The sequence below is a fragment of the Mobula birostris genome, chromosome 1, assembly GCF_030028105.1.
Source record: "Mobula birostris isolate sMobBir1 chromosome 1, sMobBir1.hap1, whole genome shotgun sequence".
NCBI classification, from domain to species: Eukaryota; Metazoa; Chordata; class Chondrichthyes; order Myliobatiformes; family Myliobatidae; genus Mobula; species Mobula birostris.
In genome coordinates this window covers 130,941,969-130,955,547 of record NC_092370.1, presented here as the reverse complement: position 1 = coordinate 130,955,547, position 13,579 = coordinate 130,941,969, and the positions used below count along the sequence as shown (strand labels likewise).

Below are 13,579 nucleotides of genomic sequence, written 5' to 3'. Positions count from 1 at the left end.
TTAGGGCAGCTCTTTAATTGGGCTAAAACATACCGGTCCCAATTTGTCCCAATTAACGGGAATCCACACTTGTTGCATCCAAATGAGGGGGGGTGGTAGGCTGATGGGGGAGTTAGAAGCTGGGACGTGACAAGTGGAAATGTCAAAGGGCTGAAGATGATGGAATTTGATTGTAGAAGAAGGTGGAGCATGGACTCGAGGGAGGGAGGAAGGAGAGGTGTGAGGGGGCGCATAGCCAGTTGGGGGTAATACGGGAGGGGGACGAGTGTGTGAGTGACAGGAAAATGGAGGGGGTGGTTGCATGTTTAGTGCATGGTAAGTACTCATTTTAGGACTATAGTAGGGAGTCAGTGGAGCAATAAACAACACAATTATATTGTGAGGACCTGTATCTTTACTTTCTGCATGTGAATAATACACTCTGAAATGTGACCTTTACACCAGTTGTCAGGCATCTCTTTACATCCCTTCTCCACTTTTATCTGTCAACATACTGTACATTTTAAGTCAAAGTCAAAGCAAATTTATTATCAAAGTACATATATGTCATCATACACTAAGTTGAGATTCATTTTCTTGCAGGCACTTATAGGAAAATAAAGAAATACAATAGAATGTATGAAGAACCATACATAAACAAAAACTGACAAACAACCAAAGTGCAAAAGAAGACAAATTGTACAAAAAAAATTAATACTGAGCACATGAGTTGAAGAGACCTTGAAAGTGAGTCTATAGGTTGTGAAATCAGTACAGAGTTGTGGTGAGTGAAGTTATCCACGTTGGTTCAGGAGCCTGATGGTTAAAGGGTAATTAACTGCTCCTGAACCTGGTGGTTTGGAACTAAGGCTCCTGTACCTCCTGCCCCATGGTGGTAGAGAGCATGGCCTGGAAGGTGGGGGTGGGGGGGCCTGCTTCTTGTGGCACTCTTTGTAAATATGTTCAAAGGTGAGGAAGAGTGGACTCATTCTACCACTTCTTGTAGACAATTCCATTCCTGGGCATTGGTGTTTCCATACCAGGCTGTGTGCAACTGGTTAGGACATGCTCCACTACGCATTTCTAGAAGTTTGTCAAAGTTTTAGTGACATGCTAAATCTTTGCAAACTTCTAAGAAAGTGGAGGTGTTGTCCGGCCTTCTTTGTGGTGGCACTTCCGTAATGGTCCCAGGACAGATCCTCCGATATGATAACACCAAGAAATTTAAAGTTACTGTCCTCTCCACCTCCAGTACCCCATCGTGGACTGGCTCATGGACCTCCAGCTTTTTCTGCCTGAAGCTGATGTTCAGCTCTTTAGTTTGGCTGATGTTCAGTGAGAGATCGTTGTAATGACATCAACCAGATTTTCAATCTCTCTCCTATATGCTGATTCATCACCACCTTTGATTCGGCCAACAACTGTGGTGCCATCAGCAAAATTAAATATGGCATTGGAGCTGTACTTAGCCACATGATCAAAGGAATAAATTGAGTACAGCAGGGAACTAAGCAGACAGCCTTGTAGTTCACCTGTGCTGATGGTGATTGTGGAAGAGATGTTGTTGCCAACTCGAACTGACTGGGGTCTGCAAGTGAGGAAATTGAGGAATCCAGTTGTAACGTTCTCTCTTTGAGCATCTGAAACACCTACTTTTAGTTGGTGGCATCGGGCATTAGAGGGAATAGAAACATAGAAACATAGAAAATAGGTACAGGAGTAGGCCATTCGGCCCTTCAAGCCTGCACCGCCATTCATTATGATCATGGCTGATCATCCAACTCAGAACCCCGCCCCAGCCTTCCCTCCATACCCCCTGACCCCCGTAGCCACAAGGGCCATATCTAACTCCCTCTTAAATATAGCCACTGAGCTGGCCTCAACTGTTTCCTGTGGCAGAGAATTCCACAGATTCACCACTCTCTGTGTGAAGAAGTTTTTCCTAATCTCGGTCCTAAAAGGCTTCCCCTTTATCCTCAAACTATGACCCCTCGTTCTGGACTTCCCCAACATTGGGAATAATCTTCCTGCATCTAGCCTGTCCAATCCCTTTAGGATCTTATACGTTTCAATCAGATCCCCCCTCAATCTTCTAAATTCCAACGAGTACAAGCCCAGTTCATCCAGTCTCTCTTCATATGAAAGTCCTGCCAACCCAGGAATCAATCTGGTGAACCTTCTTTGTACTCCCTCTATGGCAAGGATGTCTTTCCTCAGATTAGGGGACCAAAACTGCACACAATACTCCAGGTGTGGTCTCACCAAGGCCTTGTACAACTGCAGTAGTACCTCCCTGCTCCTGTACTCGAATCCTCTCGCTATAAATGCCAGCATACCATTCGCCTTTTTCATCACCTGCTGTACCTGCATGCCCACTTTCAATGACTGGTGTATAATAACACCCAGGTTGCGTTGCACCTCCCCTTTTCCTAATCGGCCACCATTCAGATAATAATCTGTTTTCCTATTTTTGCCACCAAAGTGGATAACTTCACATTTATCCACATTAAACTGCATCTGCCATGAACTTGCCCACTCACCCAACCTATCCAAGTCACCCTGCATCCTTTTAGCATCCTCCTCACAGCTAACACTGCCACCCGGCTTCGTGTCATCCGCAAACTTGGAGATGCTGCATTTAATTCCCTCATCCAAGTCATTAATATATATTGTAAACAACTGGGGTCCCAGCACTGAGCCTTGCGGTACCCCACTAGTCACCGCCTGCCATTCTGAAAAGGTCCCGTTTATTCCCACTCTTTGCTTCTTGTCTGCTAACCAATTCTCCACCCACACCAATACCTTACCCCCAATACCATGTGCTTTAAGTTTGCACACTAATCTCCTGTGTGGGACCTTGTCAAAAGCCTTTTGAAAATCCAAATATACCACATCCACTGGTTCTCCCCTATCCACTCTACTAGTTACATCCTCAAAAAATTCTATGAGATTCGTCAGACATGATTTTCCTTTCACAAATCCATGCTGACTTTGTCCGATCATTTCACCGCTTTCCAAATGTGCTGTTATCACATCCTTGATAACTGACTCCAGCAGTTTCCCCACCACCGATGTTAGGCTAACCGGTCTATAATTCCCCGGTTTCTCTCTCCCACCTTTTTTAAAAAGTGGAGTTACATTAGCCACCCTCCAATCCTCAGGAACTAGTCCAGAATCTAACGAGTTTTGAAAAATTATCACTAATGCATTCACTATTTCTTGGGCTACTTCCTCAAGCACTCTAGGATGCAGACCATCTGGCCCTGGGGATTTATCTGCCTTCAATCCCTTCAATTTAGCTAACACCACTTCCCTACTAACATGTATTTCGCTCAGTTCCTCCATCTCACTGGACCCTCTGTCCCCTACTATTTCTGGAAGATTATTTATGTCCTCCTTAGTGAAGACAGAACCAAAGTAATTATTCAATTGGTCTGCCATGTCCTTGCTCCCCATAAACAATTCACCCGTTTCTGTCTGCAGGGGACCTACATTTGTCTTTACCAGTCTTTTCCTTTTTACATATCTATAAAAGCTTTTACAGTCCGTTTTTATGTTCCCTGCCAGTTTTCTCTCATAATCTTTTTTCCCCTTCCTAATTAAACCCTTTGTCCTCCTCTGCTGAACTCTGAATTTCTCCCAGTCCTCAGGTGAGCCACTTTCTCTGGCTAATTTGTATGCTTCTTCCTTGGAATTGATACTATCCCTAATTTCTTTTGTCAGCCACGGGTGCACTACCTTCCTTGATTTATTCTTTTGCCAAACTGGGATGAACAATTGTTGTAGTTCATCCATGCAACCTTTAAATGCTTGCCATTGCATATCCACCGTCAATCCTTTAAGTGTCATTTGCCAGTCTATCTTAGCTAATTCACGTCTCATACCTTCAAAGTTACCCCTCTTTCAGTTCAGAACCTTTGTTTCTGAATTAACTATGTCACTCTCCATCTTAATGAAGAATTCCACCATATTATGGTCACTCTTACCCAAGGGGCCTCTCACGACAAGATTGCCAATCAACCCTTCCTCATTGCTCAAGACCCAGTCCAGAACAGCCTGCTCTCTAGTTGGTTCCTCGACACGTTGGTTCAAAAAACCATCCCGCATACATTCCAAGAAATCCTCTTCCTCAGCACCTTTACCAATTTGGTTCACCCAATCTACATGTAGATTGAAGTCACCCATTATAACTGCTGTTCCTTTATTGCACACATTTCCAATTTCCTGTTTAATACCATCTCCGACCTCACTACTACTGTTAGGTGGCCTGTACACAAATCCCACCAGCGTCTTCTGCCCCTTAGTGTTACGCAGCTCTACCCATATCGATTCCACATCTTCCCGGCTTATGTCCTTCCTTTCTATTGCGTTAATATCTTCTTTAACCAGCAACGCCACCCCACCCCCCCTTCCTTCATGTCTATCGCTCCTGAATATTGAATATCCCTGAACGTTGAGCTCCCATCCCTGGTCACCCTGGAGCCATGTCTCTGTGATCCCAACTATATCATAATCATTAATAACAATCTGCACTTTCAATTCATCCACCTTATTACGAATGCTCCTTGCATTGACACACAAAGCCTTCAGGCGCTCTTTTACAACTCTCTTAGCCCTTATACAATTATGCTGAAAAGTGGCCCTTTTTAATGCCTGCCCTGGATTTGTTGGCCTGCCACTTTTACTTTTCTCCTTAGTACTTATTGCTTCTACCCTCACTTTACACCCCTCTGTCTCTCTGCACTGGTTCCCATCCCCCTGTTGTGAACTAACCTCCTCACGCCTAGCCTCTTTAATTTGATTCCCACCCCCCAACCATTCTAGTTTAAAGTCACCTCAGTAGCCCCCGCTAATCTCCCTGCCAGGATATTGGTCCCCCTAGGATTCAAGTGTAATCTGTCCTTTTTGTACAGGTCACGGCTGCGCCAAAAGAGGTCCCAATGATCCAAAAACTTGAATCCCTGACCCCTGCTCCAATTCCTCAGCCACGCATTTATCCTCCACCTCATCGCATTCCTACTCTCACTGTCGAGTGGCACAGGCAGTAATCCCGAGATTACTACCTTTGCGGTCCTTTTTCTCAACTCCCATCCTAGCTCCCTATATTCTCCTTTCAGGACCTCATCCCTTTTCCTAACTATGTCATTGGTACCTATATGTACCACGACCTCTGGCTCCTCACCCTCCCACTTCAGGATATCTTGGACGCGATCAGAAATATCCCGGACCCTGGCACCAGGGAGGCAAACTACCATCCGGGTCTCTGGACTGCGTCCACAGAATCGCCTATCTGACCCCCTTACTATCGAGTCCCCTATCACAACTGCCCTCCTCTTCCTTGCCCTACCCTTCTGAGCTACAGGGCCAGACTCTGTGCCGGAGGCACGGCCACTGTCGCTTCCCCCGGGTAAGCTGTCCCCCCCAACAGTACTCAAACAGGAGTACCTGTTGTTAAGGGGCACAGCCACCGGGGTACTCCCTATTACCTGACTTTTCCCTTTCCCCCTCCTAACCGTGACCCACTTGTCTGCCTCCTGTGGCCCCGGCGTGACCACCTGCCTGCAACTCCTCTCTATCACCTCCTCACTCTCCCTGACCAGACGAAGGTCATCGAGCTGCAGCTCCAGTTCCGTAACGCGGTCCCTTAGGAGCTGCATCTCGATGCACTTGGCGCAGATGTAGATGTCCGGGAGGCTTGGAGACTCCAGGGCCTCCCGCATCTGACACCGAGAACAACAAACTGCCCTCACACTCATACTGCCCCTCTCCTCAAATAACAACAGAAAATGAATGCCAAACCTTCCTCGCCTGTTTCTGCCTAAGCCCGTTGAGCCGAAGCCCTTAAGTCTTCACTCTGCTCCCGGCTCACTCCACAGCCCGCAAACTACGCTGCCCGCTCTATGAGGCTCTGTTCCTTTTAAATCTGCCGCGCTGCACTGCCCGACGTCACACGCCTGCGCAGTCCCGCCTCTCAGAACGCCGTTGGAGAAAAAAAAATAACGAAAATTTCAAAAATGTCTTTCTCGGCACTCCCACTCAGACTCTCAGACTCCTTCTTCGAATCAAACCCGAAGCAGGATGTCTGCCCTTTTAAATCTGCCGCGCTGCACTGCCCGACGTCACACGCCTGCGCAGTCCCGCCTCTCAGAACGCTGTTGGAGAAAAAAAAATAACGAAAATTTCAAAAATGTCTTTTTCGGCACTCCCACTCAGACTCTCAGACTCCTTCTTCGAATGTTTTTATGTCATTACACTGGGCCAGATACGAATTGTTTTTTGCAGTAACAATGCTTTAATGTAACACTCTTCTCACTACTACCATCGAGGAGGAGGTACAGGAGCCTAAAGACACACACTCAACATTTTAGGAACAGCTTCTTCCCTCTGCTATCAGGATTTTGAAAGATCAATGAACCAATGAACCACTAACCTCACTTTCTGCTCTCTTTTGCACTACTTATTTAATTATTTTACATATAATTTTTATTGTAATTTATCATACGTGTTTATGTATTCCACTGTACTGTGCGAAACATCAAATTTCACAACATGTCAGTGATAATATTGTAAACCCAATTCTGATTTGAATTTTGATTCTGAAATATACAGGAGATCTCATCTCTTTTGCCAAAATTCCATAGTTTGATAGTGAGATTCTGTCACCAAAATCCATGAAGGACTCAAATTTGCAGGAACAATGGTGTTTAGGGTGTCTTTCTTGAGAAGAGGGTATGACGGTTTTTCAGAAGAAGGGCACGGTACCCAAGCAGAACAAAGGTCAGCTAGCATGGAGGCCAGGAAGGTCGTCAGAGTGATAAACAATTTAGAAGCAAAGGATCAATTGCACAGGAAGCAGTTCTTATGGATGACATAAGTTGGATGAGACCAGAACTGGAGATCACGGGTTAAGGATGAAAGGTGAAATATTTAAGGGAGATAAGAGGGTGGTGAGAGTGTGGAACAATGCTGGCAGTGGAAGTGGTGGGCGTGGGGCCATAGAGTATTAGACCACAGAGACAGACCATTTGGTCCATCTAGTTCACACTGAACTCTTACCCTGCCTACCCCATCGACCTACACCTGAGCCATTGCCCTCCATACCCCTCCAAGCCATGTACCTATCCAAATTTCTCTTAAGTGTCACATCGGCCATGTTTGATCTCAACATTTAAGAAAAGTTTGGGTAAGTACATTGCTCGGAGAGGTATGTAGGGCTATGGTCTAGGTGCAGGTTGATGTAACCAAGCAGAGTAACCGTTAAGCATGTACTAGATGGGCTGAAGGACCTGTTTCAGTGCTATGTTGCCCTATGACGCAAAGACTGAAAAGAAACTAGAGAAAGAAAGAGATTTGGAAGAAGCAAAAGAGTTCCAAAATGAGACTCATTTGGTGTCAAGCTGGAGGTGACGAAGGACCTCAGATAGTTGAATACTAAGGTTCATTCACGTACCAGACAAGGGCACTTTGTACATATTTTTAGGGGGTGTGAGTAGAAGTTGCAGAGAAGAGGAATTTAGAAAAATGGTTGGTACTGGAGGGAAAAATAACAGGACTATATTGATCTTCCAGGATAATCCTGGAGAAGTGGGTTGTTTTGACAAAGATTCACTTCATTCACCATATATATTTACACGTATTAGGAATTTACTGTGGTGTGTTAGTTAGAGCACAAAGTGGAACAAAAAGAAATATTCAACAATTATAAAGAATATAGAATTATATAAAAATAAAGTTAGAAGTTAAGTAATGAACATGGAATAAAATGTGCATAAATACAAAAACATCAACATGTATTAATGATGTAAATAGCATTATAAAAAGAGGTTTAAAGTGTTTACAGTGCATGCAGTGACAAGGGTAATAGAGGGGGTGGGGTGGCTAACTAGAATTGTTGATCAGATTAACTGCCTGGCGGAGGAAACTTCTAAGATGGTGTAAAGGTTTTGTTACAATAGACCGATAGTGCTTTCCAGAAGGGAGCTTACCGAAAAGGCAGTTTGCTGGGTGGGTAGTGTCCACAATGATTATTCTTTGCCCTGGACACATACAAATCCTGCAGTGATGGTAGACTGCAGAGAGTTAACCTTTTTTGCTGACCTGACAAGTTTGCTGTAATTTTCATACATTGTGGGAGGACGCTGCACCAAACCAGACAGTTGTATCTGATGTGAGAATGCTTTCTATGATGGCAGTGTAGAATTGCACCAGTATGTTCTGGAGAAGATGGAAAGCAGGTGGTATCATTCACCAGATTTAGGTGATGAATGGTAAAACAATTTTAGGTCATGGATCCAATCCCAGTGAGGCAATAACTTGCTTCTGTGTTACTCCAGTTCAATATTGAGGATGCTTTTTCTTAAACTAAAAATTAGGTAAAATTCCAGCTGCCCATTCCACAATATTAACTGAGGAACAATATGGATGAATTCCTTCCACCAGAATTTTTCATTCTGAAAGTAAGTCACTTGGTCATGGACCTAATGCAGCATTATGTGGTGCACACATTAGCTATACTGTTTGCTGATCATAGAGCATAAGTATTATATAACTGCAACATCACAAAGGTCTGATCATGTCAAGACACATACAAAATGGTTTTTGTGCATCAATCAAACAGCTTTCCAGTGACCTTTAGTTCCCTACACAGAGCGTTCACTGGGTATATCAGTGCTGGTTGTTGCTATTTCAAATCCTAATCGTCATCATAAAATCTAACTGGTCCGACAATTGTCAAAATAAAAATTTCAGACCATTAGTTTTATCCTGCTATGTTATTTCACTAAGATTAATTGTAACTTCAGGATTTGAGCTATTGAGCTATCATTAGCTCTGGGAAAAGTTGAATAAAAGAGTAAGGCAAACGTACTTCTTGGTGCACTGGTATCAGGTCTACTGAAAGGTCTTCAGCCAGGCTTTTCTCTTCCACTTCCGTAGCCCAGGGGCGATACGTAGAATCTATATGTGGCATGCCAGATCTAGAGCTGCAGTCTAGTTGGGACAGCAGTTTTGCAATCCTGTAAATGGCAACAGAAACAAAACCATAACACTTACAAGGCAGAAACATTAATTTTTCCCCTTTTTGTTCAAAGTTCAAAATAAATATATTATCAAAATACATACAGTATATGTCACCATATACTACTCTGGGATTCACTTTCTTGCAGGCATCCATGGTAAAACAAAGAAATACAATTGATTCACAACAGAAGCCAGACACAAAGACTGACAAGCAAGCAATCTGCAAAAGATGACAAACTGTGCAAATACCAAACAAAATTGACTATATAAAGGAGATGTTTATAAATCAGAGCCTAATTCATCACATTTCTAACAATTTGACAGAGGAACTCCAGGGAGCTTTATTTGATGGAGCTCAACACGTTGGACATCGATATTGTGATGAGCAATCCAGCATTGCAATCATGATCCTTATAGTTCTCATGTCACTGAAGGAGGTAATTTGGCCCACAGCAAGACCTGACGAAAGGTCTCAGTCCAAAATGTCCACTCTTTATTCCTCTCCACAGATGCTGATTGATCTGTAGCTTACAGCCTTTGGCAAACATAGCAGGCTGCCACCACTTCCACTCAGAACATTTACCTGTACTCAAAGTAACAGTCACTCCGAATGAATGCTGGAAGCCTCTCAGATTTTATCCAAGCCATACCTTGTTCGTGATCGAGGCACTAAAATTAACAACAAAATCTATCAATTTGAAGTTCTTTGAAAAGAGACAAATAACTCAAGATCTGAAAGAACTATTAATTATTGTCCTGCATCAAGTTCCGGTCCTTCTGATTATTATCAAATTTTAAAATTTCATCTTTTGGTTTAAATCCATGCAAGATCATACCACTGTCTACATCCGAAGCTTCCTTCAATATTAGAGACCCTTCAACATGATGTCCTGACTCATCTCTTATGCATTGTTATAGAGTCATAGAGCAAAAAATAGGTCCTTTGGCCCATGCTGAACTATTATTCTGCCTATTCCTATTGATCTGTAGCCTGAACCATAGCCCTCTATATCCCTCCCATCAATGAACTTCTCATTGTGCTCTTAATCACTTAGGATATTGTTATTTTACTTAAGGACCCTAAAACCTTTTTCAAAATGTACTTTCTGTATCTCATGTTAACATAAAACTTCCTGTAATCCCATGTTTTGCTGGTGACACCTAGCAGATTTTCTGGACTCTATTAGATGTTATTTCTAATAATATTCCAACACCCTTTTAATTCACTTCTTTTTAGTATTATAATAATTTTTTCCAGTGAACTAGGTTGAAGGGGAGTGCAAGAACCAGGACCCAGTCAGTGGGAAGGAGTGCAGGCCTGAAGCCCTAGTTCAAAGACTCACAGTACATTTATGATCAAAGTATTTATGCAGCATGTAGCACTGAGATTGGTCTTCCCCCAGGCAGCCACGAAACAAAGAAATACCATGGAACCCATTCAAAGAAAACATCAAACACCCAACATGCAAAAAAGAGAACAAACAGCACGAACGGCAAAAAAAATGAGTGAAAACCCCACCATATATAAAACATCAAACCATAGAGTCATTGAAGCAATGTAGAAATGTTCCGTTTAGTTCAGTTCAATTTGGTGCTGTGTCGTTCATTGCCTGCAGGCCACAGAGCCAGTCTGCCCTGATCACCTTCGCACAAAATAGCAATTTAAAAAAAGTAACCAGAAACACATACAGTGTCTATAAAAAGTATTGAATGACCTACCCGATCCACAATATGTTTTCTCCCTCAGTCACTTTGATGGAAGGGAAACTCCATAGAACTAACAATAAACGGCCAATGAGCTCCTCATAGCTTTAAGCTTTCACAGACACTAGGTTTGATTGTATATAACTGCAAACTGATTCCAATTTCCAGTGAAGGTTTCACCCAAGTTGTGTGCCTTTTTTTCTTTAAAAGGTTACATTTACAGCAATTTCAAATTTCACATGGAAATTTTTGATATACGTTATCTTAATTAAATATTTGATATTATTTTTCTTAAAGTATAACAAAATTGAACATACAGTAAAGGTAATGAAACTAGGTATTATATACCTACCATTACAACGTATGTATCATCAAATTTGACATCCAGATTGGTCTCATTTTGTTTGGGCTGAGAATATTTTCTTTTAGACTTGATCGTCACATTATAGATGGGGTCCACAGGCAAAAGAGCTTGCACCAGACTCTTTAAATGTTTCCGAAGCTTTTCCTTGGCATTGTCAACAATCTCAAATGCCCCAGTAGCCTTATTAAACCAAATTGGCATCGGAAAATTCTGTGAAGCAAATAAGTGGTTTCAGGTTTTATGCACAGGAAGAAATTACCTTTCGCCAGCAGGGTTGCCAACTCAGCAGAATTGACCTGGAATCTTCTAGAAATGAACAACGTTTCACTTCAAAGTTCAAAGTTTATAGTTTAAAGTAGATTTAGTATCAATGTAAGTATATGTCACCATATACTACCTTGAGATTCATTTGCATGCAGGCATTCACAGTAGAACAAAAAATAGAATAAAATCTCTGCAAAAATACACACTATCAAACACAACTGATGTGTAAAGGACAAACTGCAAATGATATAAATAAATACATAAATAGATAAGCAAACATAAATAAATCGATAGACAGACAATGCTGAGAACATGAGTTGAGGGGTGTTTGAAAGTCAGCCCATAGGTTGTGGAATCAGTTCAGAGTTGAGGTGAGTGAAGTTATACATGCTGTATTGGATCATTTCACTCACTTCAATTATAGATTCCTTCTCACGCTGGATTTTCTTCTGGACACGCTTCAGGCCTTGGGAATCAACATTGGTTAGCAGAGGAAAGTGGTGCTGGGGCAAAATATCCATTATTTAATGGCCCAGCAGACCTAAGGGGCTGAATGGCCTACTCCTGCTTCTATTTCTTATGCATTTGCCATGCCATCTTTTTGCTGAAGACAACTGCACTGCTCCAAAGAGCGCTATATGAGGTCTTTCTTATCCTCGGCCATTAGGCTCTATAATGAGTCAACCTATAGCTAGGGAAGTGATGACCCCCCTCCTCCTGTTTGACTGTTTGAGGTAACTTATTTTTTATTCTTTCTTACTTCTCTTCTAATATTTCTATATCTGTGCACTTGTAATGCTACTGTGACACGGTAATTTCCTTGGGGATCAATAAAGTATCAATCAATCTATCTATATATCTTTTCTATGAACCGATTTAGGGAATTAAAGCCTCCATATCAGCCTATGATGCAACCAGTCAAAATCCTGTTCACCGTATCTCTACAGTAATTTGCAAAAGGCTTTTTGGTGACATACCAAATCTCCTCAAACTCCTTTTCCAGGGGTGGTGCTAAGGTGGTGCTAGCTGGTGCTATAGCCCCAGCAGAAATTGCAATAGCACCAGTGTAGCACCACCAAGAAATTAACTGAAATTTCACATACAAATTGCAGCTGCTTTGCTTTCTCTGTATAGTTTTGAATACAGCTTGTTTCTCCAGTTGATCTAGTGAAACAGTGCCCCCAATTACCATAGCACCCACGCAGCAATAAAGTTATAAACTCTGTCAGATCCACTCTACACTTCTGCTTAGTCATTCATTGTCAATGTCTTGCCGTTGCTGTCCTCAGATCAGTTAAGCTGATCTAAGATCACTTAATGTCACTCACTCTCATTCACGCAAGAGATTAGTAGTATACATCCAGGCGCAGATCTATGGTCTCGCGAGACTAACGGATGGCACACACACACACACACACATTGTGCTTTTACAAGCTAGCACGTGCCTGGCACATGCATTATTTTGGCCGGCGTAAAAAATGGATCGATTTTTAGTGAGAAAATGACCTCATCCAGAGGAATCAGTGGTGTCTCAGCCTGAGCATGTCTTAATTGAAAGTGACATGCAGAAAGAAGTAAGTGGGAATGAGGACGACAGCAGTTCATCGAATAGTGTGAGGGCAAAGTAAGGGAACAAGAGATGGAGCAGGATTCGGAAGAGAATGTGGATGAAGCTGCTCTTAGTGCTAGTGGGAATACTGTTAGCAATGTTAGCCAGCAGCCTGAGGAAGGACCCCGTCGGCCAGCATTGAAAAAGTACCCTTCGCTGCTTGCGACAAGTTTGGCAATCAGCAAAGCAGTTTTATTCGTGGCTGCACACATAAAAGAGGAAATCTGCACACATAAAAGAGGAAATCTGCAGATGCTGGAATTTCAAGCAACACACATAAAAGTTGCTGGTGAACGCAGCAGGCCAGGCAGCATCTCTAGGAAGAGGTACAGTCGATGTTTCAGGCCATCTCGGCCTGAAACGTCGACTGTACCTCTTCCTAGAGATGCTGCCTGGCCTGCTGCGTTCACCAGCAACTTTTATGTGTGTTGCTTGAAATTCCAGCATCTGCAGATTTCCTCATGTTTGCATTTATTTGTGGCTGTTTTGACTGACTGGAATATTCGATCATGAAAGATGCTACATTCTGCTTTGCATGCAGGCATTTCCTGTGTGGAAGACATGGGTTCCACTCTGAGTCTACCTTCACTGTCACCGGTTACCGCAACTGGCGGAAAGCTACAACAGCTTTCAAAACCCAC

At 42.7% G+C, this 13,579-nt stretch overlaps 1 protein-coding gene across 1 annotated transcript in view; it reads right to left on the bottom strand.

The window, feature by feature from the left end:
- The window catches only part of LOC140191644 (regulator of G-protein signaling 22-like), a 151,057-nt gene that overhangs the window by 111,243 nt on the left and 26,235 nt on the right, over positions 1–13,579 (bottom strand). Inside the window, exons 4-6 of the mRNA XM_072249277.1 lie at positions 11,054–11,275; positions 9,581–9,666; positions 8,846–8,993 (exon numbers count right to left, since the gene is read on the bottom strand). Coding sequence (XP_072105378.1) covers positions 8,846–8,993; positions 9,581–9,666; positions 11,054–11,275 — 456 coding nt within the window. The remainder of the gene's footprint in view (positions 1–8,845; positions 8,994–9,580; positions 9,667–11,053; positions 11,276–13,579) is intronic.